This window comes from Microtus ochrogaster, linkage group LG9 (genome assembly GCF_000317375.1).
Source record: "Microtus ochrogaster isolate Prairie Vole_2 linkage group LG9, MicOch1.0, whole genome shotgun sequence".
NCBI lineage: Eukaryota > Metazoa > Chordata > Mammalia > Rodentia > Cricetidae > Microtus > Microtus ochrogaster.
Genome location: NC_022034.1, coordinates 16,351,022 through 16,367,891, shown reverse-complemented (window position 1 = coordinate 16,367,891; position 16,870 = coordinate 16,351,022). Strand labels below are relative to the sequence as shown.

The following is a 16,870-nucleotide window of genomic DNA, read 5'->3' as shown; positions in this document are numbered from 1 at the left end:
AGAGAGAGAGAGAGAGAGAGAGAGAGAGAGAAACGAGAACTGAGTTGAGAATCTGAGAAACGCACCATCGCTGCTCTCTCACAGGTACTGGGGAACAAGCATTGTGCATCTCCAGGTAATAATTAACGGTTAGGAATAACAGGATAGTCAGGCAGAAGGGGCAGGAGGAGTTAAGAAAAGCTCCTCAGGGGACTGTTGAGAGGGAGAGCTGCTAAGCCTCTCCTTTCTCGGTTTCTGAGCTGAACTTTTTGCTCACAGCGGGTGTGTTCAGGCTCCCTCCCACACCCAGGCTCCCTCCCCTGCCGCTGTGCAGTCTGTTAAGTGAACAGAGACTTTATACTGAGAAAGGAACATTTCTCTATTTTGGCTGTGAGTTGTTATTTTTAAAGCTTCATCCTCCAAACATTTCCCCCATCCTTGTTTATTCTCCTCACTAGACAGAAGATGTACGACTTTTTAAAAAAGGAACTGTGTACCAAGAAAAACGCACCCGTGGTCTGCACTCTCCAGCCACGGCCAAAGGATCCTTTGATGTGATCACCAATCGCACCCCAGGGTCCAACAGCGTAGCTTCTAAAGGTTCCTCTTCCCTTCTCCTAAACCCCCAACCATCCAGATTTCCCATCTACATCTAAGTGCAGGTGGCACTTCTGATATTCGGGCTCAGTGGCCAAGCACTCTCTCAAAGACACATTCCTTTATTTATCAGGCTTTCTCTGCCAGATACTTAAATGCTGTCCCTTGTGCGTGGACACTCCATTGCATGTGAGAACTCAGTAAAGTTAGTCTGAGAATACTAAACCAGTTGTTTGACTATCGATCCAGATTGCATTTGGGGGACTTGCTTTTCTATGTAGAGGCTCTTATACCTCCTAAAGGAATATATCCACCATGTGGTATTTGCCTTCCTCCTTGCCATCTTGTTTCCATTCTTGACATGTTACCGATACTCTTGCCTCCCTTGGCCTACTCTGATGTCTAACCCAACAACTGGTACCAGTTAAACCTGTGGAGTGTCTTAACATAGAACAAGAAAGGAAGATAAAAGAAACTGTGCTGTTGGTATTCTGTCCTCTGGTTGGTAGAGCTGTATGGTTTGGTTTACCAGTTTGGGTCTAAATTTTTTATCAGCAAAACGAGAAAAAGCAACATGTTAACCTGCTAGATGTGCATGAATATATCAAAAATCCCTTGCAGATTACAAGTCAGCATTATAAAGTGACAATAAGTTCCATAAGTGACAGTAATAAAAATTGCTTGCTACCTGGAAGAAAAATACTGAGCTCAATCCTATCTTACCTGTTGAACCAAAATAATACCCAAAGGCTGGTTGTGCTATGATCATATGAAAGTCTCATGATACTTCTTAAATGGGTGACTCTCTGGTATTTAGCTTTAGCTCAATAGAGTTGTCAGAAAAATGAAAATATCTCAGATGATCAAAGATTGATACCAAAAGAGTGCCTAACTTCAACTAAGGAAGCATAAGAGAATTGTCGTATGCTATCAGAACGAGGACTGACTCATTTTGTTTGAAAACTATCAATGAAAAGTTTGACCTGCAAGGAATATTTTGTAGAAGAAAATACCAAGAACAAAATCGAAGGAAATATATGACAAACCATGAAAGATAGCTCTAATGCAAGAGTAATGGCTGCAATATAGAAAGAGTTCTTAATAATCAATATGAATATGACTGACAACCCTGAGGGGAAATGTAGGCAAAGGATAGGAACAGGAAGGTCAGAGAAAATGTCACGTTAATATACTCCACAGGGCTGCCAATGTTTCTCCATAGTAAAATAATAAATCATATTTTTTTTTTGGTTTTTCGAGACAGGGTTTCTCTGTGGCTTTGGAGCCTGTCCTGGAACTAGCTCTGTAGACCAGGCTGGTCTCGTACTCACAGAGATCCGCCTGCCTCTGCCTCCCGAGTGCTGGGATTAAAGGCGTGCACCACCACCGCCCAGCTAATAAATCATATTCTTAACCTGTGGGAAGCCTACATATAAACCTCAGGGTGAAAAGAAAAAAGACTTTTTCTATCTATTTTGTATTTATAAATAATAAGCTTTTTGAATGTTATATTTAAGTAGTTCACCAAAATCAATAAGCATATCCTTTTACCTAGGAATTCCATTTCTAGAAGTTTGTTTTCAAGCTCTCTGTACACGACATCAGAGACAAACATGAAGATTACTTCTTAATGAGTTGTTGCATCAGCATGATGCCTGAAAGCAAACTACATGCCAGTGAAGAAGGAAGTGGCCCGGAAGATGTTCATCGTGTCCTGCTAGCAGTGTTTTGGTCAGCAGTGGTCCCCCAAGACCATATCACTCAGAGCCATCACGGCTATCTTACTTAGACAACACTGCCTGATTACAGATGTGTTACTCAGAAGGCGTTCCCATCAAATGACACCTGATTGCATGTCATTGTGTTCAGTGTTAAGCTACTCCTCTGTAGAGAACTCTGAGACTAAAGCAAAACCTAAGACTCATGGTGCATTTGTGATAATGTTTGAATTGCTTGTATGTTTTATAAATGTTTGCTTATAGATTATTTTTAACTTTCTTCTGTATTTTCAGTTCTTTAAATAGATCATGCCTTAAAATGAATTAATTTCTCTTATATATAGTATCTTATTTAATATCTGAAACAACCCCATAGATAAGTTACAGGTGCATGTGATAGCCCCTTAAGATTGATCATTTACTAGTCACTAACACAATTTTTTTTGATTTTTTGAGACAGGTAATTTTTTTAATTGACTTTTATTGAGCTATACATTTTTCTCTGCTATACTCACTGCCTCTCCCGTCCCCTTCAACCCTCTCCCGTGGTCCCCATGTTCCCAATTTACTCAGGAGATCTTGTCTTTTTCTACTTCCCATGTAGATAAGATCCTTGTATGTCTTTATTAGGGTCCTCTTTGTTGACTAAGTTCTCTGGAATTGTGATTTGTAGGCTGACTTTCTTTGCTTTATGTTTAAAAACCACTTATGAGTGAGCACATATAATTGTTTATCTGGGTCTAGGTTACCTCTCTCAAAATGATGTTTTCTAGCTCCATCTACTTGCCTGTGAAATTCAAGATGTCATTATTTTTTTCTGCTGTGTAGTACTCCATTGTATAAATGTACCACCTTTTTCTCATCTACTCTTCAGCTGAGAGGCATTTAGGTTGTCCTGGGTTCTGGCTATGACAAACAATGCTGCTATGAACATAGTTGGGCACATGTTTTTGTGGCATGATTGAGCATCCTTTGGATATATACCCAAAAGTGGTATTTGTGGGTCTTGAGGAAGGGGCTGTACCAGCTTGCATTCCCATTAGCAATGCAGGAGTGTTCTCTTTACCCAACAACCTCTCCAGTATAAGTTGTCATCAGTGTTTTTGATCTTGGCCATATCAAGTATATGATATATAAGGTATAAGAATGGAGTCTCAGAGTTGTTTTGAGTTGCATTTCCCTGATGACTAAGGATGTTGAACATTTCCTTAAGGATCTTTCAGTCATTTTAGATTCCTCTGTTGAGAGTTCTCTGTTTAAGTCTGTACTCCATTTTTTATTGAATTATTTGTTCTTTTGATAACCAATTTCTTAGTTCTTTGTATATTTTGGAGATCAGACCTCTGTCTGATGTGGGCCTGGTGAAGATCTTTTCCCATTCTGTAGGGTGCCGTTTTGTCTGGTTGACCATGTCCCTTGCTTTAGAGAAGCTTTTCAGTTTCAGGAGGTCCCATTTATTATTTGTTTTTCTCAGTGTCTGTACTGTAGGGTTATATTTAGGTAGTGGTCTCCTATGCCAATGTGTTCAAGTATACTTCCCCCTTTCTCTTTTATGAGGTTCAGTGTGACTTACTTTATATTGAGGTCTTTGATTCATTTGGACTTGAGTTTTGTGCATGGTGATAGATATGGATCTATTTTCATTCTTCTATATGTTGAAATCCAGTTATGGCAGCACCATTTGTTAAATATGCTTTCTTTTTCCATTTGATATTTTTTTGCTTCTTGGTCAAAAATCAGGTGTTTGTTGGTGTGTGGATTAAAATCTAGGCCTTCGATTCAGTTTCATTGGTCTTCCTGTCTGTTTTTATGCCAATACCAGGCTGTTTTCAGTACTGTAGCTCTGTAGTACTCTGTAGTACATCAGGAATCGTGATGCCTCCAGAAGTTCTTTTATTGTACAAGATTTTTTTTAGCTATCCTGGGTTTTTTGCTTTTCCATATGAAATTAAGTACCATTCTTTCAAGGTCTGTGATGAATTTTGCTGGGATTTTGATGGGCATTGCTTTTGGTAAGATTGCCATTTTTACTATGTTAATTCCACCTACCCAAGAGCATGGGAGTTCTTTCTGCTTTCTGGTATCTTCTTCAATTTCTCTATCCAAAGATTTAAAGTTCTTGTCATACAAGTCTTCCACTTGTTTGGTTAGAGTTACTCCAAGATAGTTTATGCTATTTGTGGCTATTGTGAAGGGTGATGTTTCTCTGATTTCTTTCCCAGTCCTTTTATCATCTGTGTACAGGAGTGATACTGATTTTTTTTTTTTGAGTTAATCTTGTATCCTGCTACATTACTGAAAGTGTTTATGAGCTGTAGAAGTTCCTTCGTAGAATCTTTTGGGGTTGCTTATGTAAAGTATCATATCATCTGACTTCTTCTTGTCCCTTTGATCTTCTTTTGGTATCTCATTGCTCTAGCTAGGACCTCAAAAAATGTATTGAATAGAAATGGAGAGAGTGGACAACCTTGTCTTGTTCCTGATTTCAGTGAGATTGCTGGCTAACACTAATTATTGAAGCTGAGTCTATAGTACAAGATAAAATCCTGCCTTACCCTGAGTGACATAGATTACATGGAGTTGACCAACAGTTCCCAACTCTTACAAATTTATTCCCTCTCTCCTCCTCAAGTCCATGGTAAGGCATGTCTCTCTTCCAATCATGCAGTCTCTTTTCCTGAATTAATCCTGCATCTCTTAGGGCAAAGTTGAATGCCACTGACTAAACCAGCCTTCACGTGCCGTTCCATGTAGTATCAGTGACACAGTCTATAGCTGCTTTGGTTTTCCTTGTCCCAAAAAGCATCCCAAAATGGATGGAGGACACTGCACATGATTGAAAACCCATAAGCATCTTAGGATGCAGGATCTTTCTTTGTCCCTATAATATGTACAATGTCTAAAATGTAGTAGCAGCTCCATCATCACACCTGAACTGTAAGTATCTTTGATTACCCATAAGCCAAGAGAACTCCTCATTTAACACAGCAGATTTGGCCATTGGACATCAGAACTCTTGTAATAATTTTAAGGTTTTATTGATGAAGAACATTTTTCTCTCTTGCCGTCTCAAATTTAAATGGATGCTCACATTCGGTGAAAGAAAGTGGGTTGCCGATGTTCACTACAATTTGGAGGCTCGGAGAGTTTTATGGATGTGAACCTTACATCTTGTGGATGGTTTTCTGTACCTTAACGCTTTTTAACCTTTTTTTGTAGGAACCAGGGTAAATGTGTGGAGGGCATGGTGGAGATCTTTGACATGCTGCTGGCTGCGTCAACTCGCTTCCGCATGATGAACTTGCAGGGAGAGGAGTTTGTGTGCCTCAAATCTATCATTTTGCTTAATTCTGGTAAGTCGCTAACCTGAAAGAATTTGGTGGTGGGTTTTCTGGGAGAAATGTTTACTTGTAATTTTCTTTTTAACTAGAGCCAATTTACTCAATATAAAGTATAATGTTAGACATTGAAAGAAATGACATGTATTTGAAATAACCTGTCATCATTCTAATTAGAGACACAGAACCGTGTTGATCAAATATGGTATGTGAAAAATGTTTGTGTGTCTGTAGATAGTTTTACATGCTAAAATGGAGCCAGACCAAGGAGCAGTCCTTTCAAGTTATGACGCAGGTCCTGGATGCACAACTCAACTGTGCAGTGTGTGCTTAGCAGGTTCAAGGCCCTGGGTTCAGTACCTAGCACCAATAAGAAAAATGATGTCATCAAGATATAAAGAAAGAGTTATTGGAAGCAGAACATGTTTCTGGTTAAAACTGATTAAAGGTACACTTGGCTTAAAGTTTTAGAAAAATAAAATAGAACCGTCCTCAACTGGAGGACCATGGAAGGCTATGACAAGGCTTCTGAAAGGGCCCTTCATTCAGGCGGAGTTGTTCGCAGTCCTTGGCTCTCATCCCTACACAGGCCTCAGCTGAGGAAGCCAAGCTAGGAGCCAGTGCACTTGTATTTATCTGCTCTGTTTCTTTCCTCCTCTTTTCCTTCCTTCCTGTCCCTTCCCTTCCCTCCCCTCCCCTTTCTTTTCCCTTTTCTTTCTTTCTTCTTTTCTCTGAGGTTGGCAGTTAGACATGGGTGTCACCACAGGTCACTCAGATAGAAACTGTGGCTCAGCCTGAATTGATGCTCTTACTCTTTCAGCCCCTCTGAATGCCATGTAGATGCCCTTATCCAGGGCCATCTGTTCCACAGTTCCATTTGTTGTATCTCAGTGTCCCCCTCTCATAGAAATCACGTCTGTTCTCAAGCCTCTGACTTGTTTTAGTTCCTCACACCATGCCTGGTCTCGGATTCCTCAAGTAGAGCCACCGAATGATCGTACCCAGAGTGAATCAGTTCTCTATCCCCAAGGCTGTCTCATCCTCATGACCCCAAACCCTCCCCATCTCCTCTCCCCCTCCCCCCGGCCAATTTTCTACTTGGGTTCCCCACCAGCGCTAGGCACCCATATTCCTTAATAGTTATCACTGTAATCATCTTCACTTATCAACCGAGAAACGGAAATTGGGACTATTACTCTAGGCAAGGACTGAATTGGGGAGCGAAGTTCCGTGGAAAGCATAATAGGGCGCAATGGGCACTCGGGAAGTGATTACGCTGCATTCAAGTTCCTAGTCCCACTCACGAGCATTGTGCTTTCTCATTTGAGCCGTTTGTCCTGCACGTTGAAGGGTCCAGATCCCACAATGGCTCTTTATTGGATGACTGTTCTGGGAGGAGAGCCACTCGCCTGCACGGCGCCAGGTCCCGATCCGGCTCCTTCTTCAGTGGAGGGTTGGCACGTGCGGACAGCCTGCGTGTGGCCAGCCTGCGTGTGGCCAATCTGTTAACTTCAGGGACAGCATGCCTGACAAGTGTTGGGAACTTCTTTTCTGTTTGTTGGTACTCCTACTCTAATCGGAAAAGAATGCCCCAGAGACAGGAAGTTAAGTTGTAGAATAAGCCCAGTGGATACCTGTGGTCCTAAAAAAAACTGTTTCCCACACACATGCGTCCCTTTTCCTACAGTTCTGTTGTTTCTGCTCTTACAGTGGTGCTGATGCATGTTCCATATTATTGCAAAAATTAAAGATGAAACACTAGATTTGTGGGCTCTGAATTTTTATAACCTAATAGAATAAAATGTTAAGGTCTCACCAGAAATCCTTTATAAGACTGACCTGGAGCCTCATCCTGTATTTCCTACTCCAGAATTGGGGTCCCAGCTCAATCTTACTGATTGGTCAAGCCTTCACCCCCTGACTTTTTTTCCTGCCCTCCATCTCAGAAGTTCTGTATACATGCGGGACACTGTTTGGGAAATAAAAGGTTGTGTCTACTGCAGAGTTGACGGTTATCGTTTCGTGAGATGATGGGTAGCTGCTTGCCTTTGCCATCAAGGTCAGTACTGCCGGCTCAGGAGAGCTGTAACGAGGCAGACGCAGCCGCCCAGCCCAGACAGGCAAAGCCGCTCTTCTCACCACAAAGTGAGCAGCGTTCTAGAAAGAAAGGCCCGTGCCTTGCACAGTTCCTCGTGTCTGCTATTGTTCCTGGAAAAGCAGAGCCAAAGACGACGAGTCTCTGAGACACAATGGGCCAGTACTGGGAAGCCTTTTCAGAGTGGAAAAAAAAGAAGTCTGCCACAGACGGTTATTGCCATCAATTACTGCCCCAGCGCCCTCCCTCCACCCCACACTCCACACACAATTACAACTCGAGGAGTTCCAGATGTTTCTAAAACCTTAACCAACTCACGGCTTTGAACTGGGACAACTCTTGACTTCTCATGAGATTGTGACTCCAGGAACCTCTGACAGAGGCCACACAGGCTGTGACTCAGAGAACCTGGGTAGAAGATGGCTGCCCATCTCTGGCTAAGCCTCGGGGGTTGGGAGGGAGGAAGTTCATGTCTTGTGCCGATTCTCTGTTACCCAGTTCTGAGAGTCTGTTCACAGTGACCTTGGTTTGGAGGCAGAATCGGGAGAAGTGAAGGACTGTTTTGAGGGCCTGTTCAGAATGTCTTTCTAGAAGCCCCAAGAGGGTCTCCAAGGCCAGAATTCCCACAGAAGACCTCCTCACCGCTGTTTGGGAGGAGACAAATCCTGTGTTAGTTGGAATGATTTACTTGCTTGCAAAAGCTCAGGATCATCCATAGGACAATCACTGATCCCGCATCGAAGGAGAGATGTGGTCTTGGCTAATGCAGACAGGCCTTAGCGAAAAGTCAGTGCCAGCTTCAAAGCTTTCTGAGAACTAACTGGACGGAGTCCAAGAGGAGGACAGTAGAAAGAGGGCAGACAGACTCAGGGCAGGAGCCTGCAGAGGAAGTGAGAGGAAGGGCGGGCATGCTAGCCACAGGAGGAGGCTGAGAAGCACCTGCCGCACCTGGCTGCACACCTCCTTCTGTCCAGTGTGACGTCAGCTCCTTTCATGATCATTCAGACAATCCCACTGCCTCCAGGTCCAGCTCCATAGTGAGTCCGCCTTCTCTGGGCTGTTTGGCTTCTTAATAACTCATGAACTAGCCTTTTGATAGCTGCCCAACTTAATTTCTTTCCTAAAAGCTCGCATCCATTTCTTCAGTAATTCTGTATTTATAACATTCTTGCTGAGGTCTTCATGTCAAACATGCCCAAATGAATGATCTGATTTTGTGTGGTTTTTGTCTCTTTAAGCAGAATCATTCTCTCTTTTTTTTATATGTGTATTTCCCAATTTTCCTAAGAATGGTTTGTTGTTCCTTTTGTGTTTCTCGTGATCATGGGGCCACATATTGTCAACAGACATTGGCTCATGTAACCCCTTAATAGATACCTATTTGCTGAACATTGCAGGGGCATGGCCTGGAGAGTTGTCATCTTTCTAGGCTCTTCCTCTCATTCTGAAGTACATGCCTTCCCTGGGTTACTGAGGACAGGGGGACAATGACGTAGACATGGAGGATACAGTTAGCAGAGCACAGAAGGCCGTGTGCCATGAAAACTCTCGTTGTAAGAGTGAGAACCTGGCTTCAGCTGAATGGATCTCCGACTTTTATAATGAAATGTTTCAGTTTGAAATCTCCCAGGTAGGCTCCCCAAAAAGTGGAAAGATGCGATGCTAATAGTAGCAGGGACCGTAGCAGCTACCTGGAGACTTCGTAAATTGTGCGGCTTAACTGATGCAGGATGACCTTGACCATATGGGTTTGACCTTGTGTTGACAGACCACAGAGACAAAACTGCAGGATCCCTGCATGGCACTTAATTGTCTGCCTTCTTAGCCTAACGCCCCTTCCAAAAACTCCCAGGCAGGTTGCTAACCGGTCAGTGAGTGCTTTACCAGCCTTGGAAAAGTCATGTATGTGCAGTTAAGCCTTCAATTCAATTTATCAATTATGTCTATCATAATGACTAATTTTTGGAGCCACCTTTTACCCACACACACACATGCACGGGTGTGCGCGCACACACACATACACCCTACAGTTCTGTATATTGTTTTCTAGAGAACCTGTCTCACTGTCAGCTCATCTCCATCTCTGCCAGCTTATCCAGCAGATCCCAGAGAGCTCCTCCAGTTCCTGCTTCCAGCACTCTCTCTCCTGTCTGTCTTACTCCATGACCCACAGGCCAGTTCCGGCTACCCAGAAGCCTCAGTCCATCACCACCAGAAGGCTTTCTGGTTGCTCCTGGAGTATCTCCTGCTGTTGAAACTTGACACCCTTGATTACCTATTTTCCCCAAACTCAACTTCCGCTGACACTTGTCTTTCAATGGAAGAAATTCGAAAAAGGAATAAGAACTAATAAAACCGACAGACCACTGAAAGTCCAAGGGAGAAAAGAGTTGGAGAAACTAAATGACAAAAGCTGCTAAACTGTGTAGCTTAGGTATTCATTTAGGGATGGAAGGCAAAGTTAAAGAAGATCATGCATGTCACACATACATTTTAAAACATAGCAGCTGTCTTCTGTTGCCTGGCTCTGCTGTGCTAATATGCATGCCCTGTTTTCATGGTGCCTGATGGAAAGCGCATGAGGCAAAGCTGATGGCCTTTGCTGCCCTCATGAGCAGCTGCATTCTTGTTAGAGAAACATTTAATTCATGATGAGTTATAATAAAGTTTCCATCTCAGAGAGGCCCCCACCCCCGTCACCCCATTCTGGATTATTTGTACTCTGTGTTATTAGATTAGACAAGCCCTCGAAAGCATTTAGATTTTCAAGTTTAGAAATAAAACAATGATTTAGAGAGGCTCTATGTTTAGATAAAAGAACATTAAAAAAAACCATATTGACTTTAAAACATCAAGGATTCATAACTCTCCACAGTCAAAAGTTCCTGACAAGAACAGGCCTGGGAAATAGCACATGGACACATCGCCTGGATGCCAGTGCTGTCACATCAGAAAAGATTCTATTATCTCTTGACTTTTTTGTGATGCCAAGCATGTTCACCACAGAGTCTGCTTACTGTCATTATTTTGAGATGAATGGCACTTCATGGTTGCCAAGTAGTTCACTGTCGGTCCCTCTGACTGAATTCTGCAGGCAGCAAAGTCCTCTCAAGTTTTGAAGCCTTTCTATTGTGACAGTTTCTGATTCAACCTTAGAGTTCTTGGGTGATATGGTTTCCCACAAGTGGGCTGTGACCTGGCCTCTGTCTTTGGAATGGTCTCAATTCAGAAAATGGACTCTGCTGTTTACTTGAAGGGTGGAGACCCCTGATAAGCTCTTTGCCTAACTCTAATGGGTCCACTAGTACCTAGCGAGCCTAAGGCCTCACAACTGTCATGGCTGCTGAAAGAATGTCTGTAAGGGATGTGGCCCTGCTCCTTGCCTGTAAATACAGGAGAATGCTAGTGCATGTTTTCCACAGCCTCCAAATACAAGCACCTTCCCTTTTGTCTTTATAAAGGAAATGGCTTTATTCTTCTCAACAGAAGAAATAGCAGTAGCCATTATTATAAAGTAAACCGCTGACGGAACACTGGAGGCCTGCAGAATCCCTGCCGTTTTCAGTGAAGGGTCTGTTTGTGTGATAAACGTGCTTTTGTGAGTAGACTATGTACAAGACTGAGATTGGCAGCTCACATACTGTATACTGTCTCAGAGATCTCTTGGAGCTTCTGAGACCTGGGAGGGCCAACTGGATGGCTTACTTTTCTCACTGCTGTGATAGATATGTGGCAGAAGGAAGTCGGGATTTCTTTTGCTTCACAGTTTAAGGGCGCAGTTCGTTGTGACAGGAAGACATAACACCAGTAGCATGAGGAAGCAGGTCACATCGCTGCCACAGTCAGGAAGCATTGATGGATGGATGCGGTGCTCGGCTTGCTGGCCCTTTAAGTTCACTTCCAGACCTCAGCCTATGAGATGGCACTACTCAGACTCACAGAAGCTCTTCTGTCTTCATCAAAACGTTTTTTTGAAAACATCCTTATAGATACACCTAGAGCTATACTTCCATTACTATTCCAAATTGTATCAAGTTGACAATCAAGAATAATGGTCACATTGGTGGGTTTGAATATGACATGTTAAAATTTAATCCCATTAGGAGATAATAAGAGGAGGTGTGTTAACTTGACTATGGTGTGCACAGATGAAGCTTTGGAAAGGTGTCTGGGCTTAGATAAGGCCATTAGGATGGCACCACTATAACTGGCTGGTGGCTTTATAAAAAGGAAAGACAAGGATGGGAGTATCCACACAGGTCCACACACTTCCGATCTCTTGCAATGTGATGCTTTGCACTATTTTGGGTTCTGCCAACACGAAAACCTCCATTATCTATAACCCCCAACCCACGGACCAGAGCTCTGAGCCATAATAGATCGTTTGGGTTGTAGTTTACCCAGACCATGGTACGCTGTTAGCAACAAAATCATGGACTGACAAGACTGGCAAATATTTGATACCATCAAGTATGCCTGTTAACAAGTAGTTACTGAAAGTATGGGAGCAGCTTTAAGACAGGGCCAGGAGCAGAGCAAGGGAGAACTTGGAAAAACAAGTGGAGAGGGTCTTAGCTACTGTAAGGGGAGCACTATGGACTGTCTTAGGAAAAATTCCAACTATAAGGCTAGACAGTGGGAGGATGATGTAAGAGAAAAGGTTAACCTCATTGTTATACCCTTAAAAGAACTTCACTAGATAATGCCCAAGCCCTAAGGCTGTAATGAAGGCCAAAGTTAAAAAATGATGGGCTAGAGATTATTTGGCGGAGATTTCTCAATATCAAAACTATCATTGAATTTCTGTTTAAAAAAATTATTTTACTTTTATTTTTAATTGCATGTGAGTGCGTGGGCACGTGTGTGTGTGTGTGTGTGTGTGTGTGTGTGTGTGTGTGTGTGTAGGTTTATGCATGTGAGTGTAGTGCTCACGGAGTCCTGAATAGGGTGTCATATCTCATTGATCCGGAGTTATAGGCCGTTACAAACTGCCTGACATGGGTGCTGGGGACCAATCTCAGGTCCTCTGCAAGAGTGGCACTTGCTCTTAACTTGCTCTAAGCCATATCTCTAGCCCCAGTCCACATGTGTGTATAGTCAGCAAAACCTGTTTCTGTGTTGAATGTCACTGTATCTTGTAGTGAGAACTAGAAACAAAATCAAGTCAAGTAGAAATAACTGAAAACTTCATAGCCCGGCAAGGGAAAGAGCGAAAGGAAGAAGATGATTAATATGCACACAGCCTACCACTCATGACAGAGCTGTGTGGGGGTTAGATGGGACTGTGCTAGCCCATCAGGGGATGCAAAGAGGTGCTGAGAGAGGCTCAGAAATCCAACCACAAGAACACATTCGTTTTAGAGGCTTAACCCTTGGGCAGTGGCCATGGCTTGATTGCCTGCATGACTTAGGGATTGTATACCCTGATATCTTTTCTGATAATGCCATCATGACCGTGACTGCTATGGCTCATGGTCTAGGCATTGCCTGTGATAGCAGCAGCAGATACTGGAGGCAGATACGTTGTGGTAGATTTTCAGGTGTTTTGAGTTATGAGGTCATGGCAGTTTCCAGCAAGACTTCAAAGGAAAGCCAGCGAGGCCAGGCAGAAACGTATTGTAGGTTTCAGCTGCTGTTTGGTGTCCCTGGTTAAGTAACTGATAGTGGGTCTCAGTCATGTGGCTTCACCAAGAGTCCCAGAGAGGCAGAACTGTAAGCAATGTGTAGCAGTCACCTTGGAAAAGCTACAAGGGTTGTAAACAGTCAACCTGAAAGAGTTGTCATTTGGCTTGTGACCTACATGGTTGTAGGTACCTAAGACCTTGGGGCACCGCAGTAGCACCCAGATGCTGGGCACGAAACCTTTAGGTCTGATGTCTACCCTGCTGGGTGTGGGTCTTTGTTTGAACTGTGTGCTCCTTTTTACTTTCTGGTCTTTCTTTAGGGACAGCAGTGGCTACCCTGGGTCTTGTGGCTCCTTTGTACATGGTTCCCACCTAATGGGCCTCATGATTTGATGAAACTGGCGGATGCAGCAGGAAAATGATTCTGTTAAAATATAACTTTGAGATAACAAACTTTTAGATAATTAATGACCATAAAATTTACAGAAGAATATAAAATTACCCTGAATGTTACCAGCTATGTTGATGTCTCAAAGCATCATACCATGGAGTCGTGAAAGAGCTAAGAGCAAGGGACTGCAGACCCGAGTTCCAAGCTCCTTCCTCCCAGTTCTTAGTTGTGCCATTTTAGACAAGCTGCTTAACTGTTTGTTAAGCATGTAGCAGACATTTTCATCTGCTCACGTGGTGGGGTTACTGTTAATGAAATTTAGCATTGAGAATAATACCAAGTGAAACTAACGCCTGGTGTTGGATAAGAGAATCTTTTCCTCCTATATTTTAGGTGAGTATTTTCACAGATAGTCTTGTGTCATTTATAGACATGGCTTCCCCTGCAAAATCCTTCCCTAGGTGATTTCAGTGTCGCGTGCATACCCCAAAGTACTCCTATGCACAACTCCAAGCTGTAGGCCCATTGCCTCGAGTGGCCTCTTGATTGACTTAAGAGATGATGACCATAAGATGTCCCCGGCTGCTAGTGGCACAACACAGAGTGTGATTTTAGAGTCAACATTTTTCTTTTGTAAATAGAATAAGTACCTTCTAAAATACCAATAAAAACAACACTCTAATAGACACTGACTCAGAAACAGATTCCCTTTTCGCTGTCTTGAATGAATATGATATAGTGTACGTAACTGTGTTCCGCACTTTTCTGCAGAGGGCTGTGCTCAGGTCTGACCACAGCCACACCAGCATGAACATGAGAGGAATTCATTGCACCCCAACACTGGAGTAGATGGTGGTGCTGTCACTAAGTGATCAGAAATGTTTAGCTCCATGGTAGTCCCGTGGGCCCACTGTATACAGTGTGGCCCAGCATTGAAGTGTCATCACGACATGAAAGCTAGAACTGTGTTTATATTTACATCTTTTCATCACGGTTATTCACGAGTATTTTTTCCAAAGTAGGCTTAAAAATCGCATGTACTTGTTCAGGATGTATTTAACGCATTTCACTTTTTGAACAATTAAAAGTCATTTTTCTTTTATTGATATTATAAGTGATGCTTATTTTATACGTTTAGCGATCTTCTGCCCAATTTTAGTTTTTGGTTTGCACATTTTAGTAGAAGTACATTTGCTGAGAGAAAGAGGTCGTGGCCATTTGTAAATCCTTGACACAAATTGCCTCCTACTCGATGGATGCCATTAGATTGCCCCTCACCAATCACTGAGAAAGGACTCCCATAGCCATACGCTATTGTGCTTTGCGGACTATGAGGCAGGAGAAAGTTGCCAGGATGAGAAGGGAGCTGCTAGCATCCCCCTGCTCAGCCCCTGCTGGTACTCTGAGCACCCACAGTCTAGGATTCTGTATATGTTATCACATAAACACCTCCTTTGCAAGCTACCTTTTCTCTGAACTGAACTTGATGTTGCATGTGGGTGCCATCTAGTTTTGTCTTGTGCACAGACACCATGGCAGTGAACCACCCTTGTAAGCAGTCAGCACGTTTACATGACAGGCTCTCTCAGGCCTTACATTCTACCACTGGTTTTTCTATAGCTTTTTTTCTTGTTTTTTTTTTTGTTTTGTTTTGTTTTATTATTGTTTTTACTGAGCTATACTGATTTTTTAAAAAGCATTATTTATGGATGGAGCTAGAAAACATCATTTTGAGTGAGGTAACCCAGACACAGAAAGACAATTATCATATGTTCTCACTCATAAGTGTTTTTTAAGCATAAAGCAAAGAAAACCAGCCCACAAATCACAATCCCAGAGAATTTAGACAACAATGAGGACCCTAAGAGAGACTTATATAGATCTAATCTACATGGGAAGTAGAAAAAGACAAGATCTCCTGAGTAAATTGGAAGCATAGGGACCTTGGGAGAGGGTTGAGGGGAAGGGGAAAGGCAGGGAGGGGAGCAGAGAAAAATGTAGAGCTCAATAAAAATCAATTAGAAAAAGAAAAAAGACCTTATTTTCACAGAGCAAAGCAAGTAACTGAAAACCTACAAGCACATCATTTTAAATTACTCTTTGGAGTTAGAGAACCAGACTTCCAGGGATGTTGCTAACTCTTGGTTCTGGGACCTCCTGGGATGAACATTCCATTTCCTGGTCATCAATGAGCTTGGAAGAAACAGTTTGACACATGACCTTACCTTAAATTCAGCTCACCCTTTTCTGCTAAAGGATTCAAACTGTGCCCTACCTGAAATCAACAAGTCCCTAAGGATCAAGAGGACTCTGCCTCTCTGTTCTCTGCAGACAGAAGTAGCCATGACTCTGAAGGCCTGAGTGTCATGAGGAAATCACTGTTTTCTTTAGAATTAGTGTTGACAACCGTGGTGAGTGACACCCAGAATGTCAAAATTCTTTCTATACTGACAGTCGGAACGCTGGTCCTTCCGGCTGGGATGGCAATGGGAATGACTGAACTAGATGAGCGTCTGTGCCCTGTCAAAGCAGAACACATACAACCTTCCAGAGAAGCTGTGTTGCTGTATGCTCTTCTAGGATTCCCCTCCGCATGTGCTCCGGAAACCACGTCCTGTCAGACTTTGAAGCTCGTCTGTCATTAGCTCTGCAGCTCAGATTCTGGGTGACATCTCAGAATTCTTTCCAGCTGAGAAACCACTGGATAAATTTCCAATGACAATTGGTTAGCTTCATTTCCTGCAGAAACCGCAGCCTTGGAGAGTCTCAGAAACACGAACCATCTTAGAGACGATGGAAATTTTATGAGAAAAGTAATGAATAATATCTCCTTGACAATCTCTGTGTTCTTTGAAGGGCCCATTCGCCAGGTGTATTTTCCACTCGACAGCTCAGGTGTTGACACAGTCTGTGAAATAATAGGAATGAGAGGCACTTTTTCTGTTTTTCATAGCATTTTTACTCTTTACCGGGTACCCAATGCTGGAACTTGGAAAATACGGAAAAGACAGCAAGAAAAACAGTCTCTGAAGCCATCACAATTTCACCAGAGGAAGTAACCATCGTTAACATTTAGGGTAAAAGTCTCTACTTAGAGAGACTCACAGAAGCCAGGAGGTGATGACACA

The 16,870-nt window shown here is 42.8% G+C and overlaps 1 protein-coding gene across 2 annotated transcripts in view; it reads left to right on the top strand.

Annotated features, from left to right (window-relative positions):
- Positions 1-16,870, top strand: part of Esr1 (estrogen receptor 1) — a 377,923-nt gene that overhangs the window by 333,173 nt on the left and 27,880 nt on the right. For both annotated transcript variants that reach the window (XM_026787318.1, NM_001282251.1), the window contains 1 exon segment: positions 5,514-5,647. In XM_026787318.1, the coding sequence (XP_026643119.1) occupies positions 5,514-5,647 (134 nt within the window).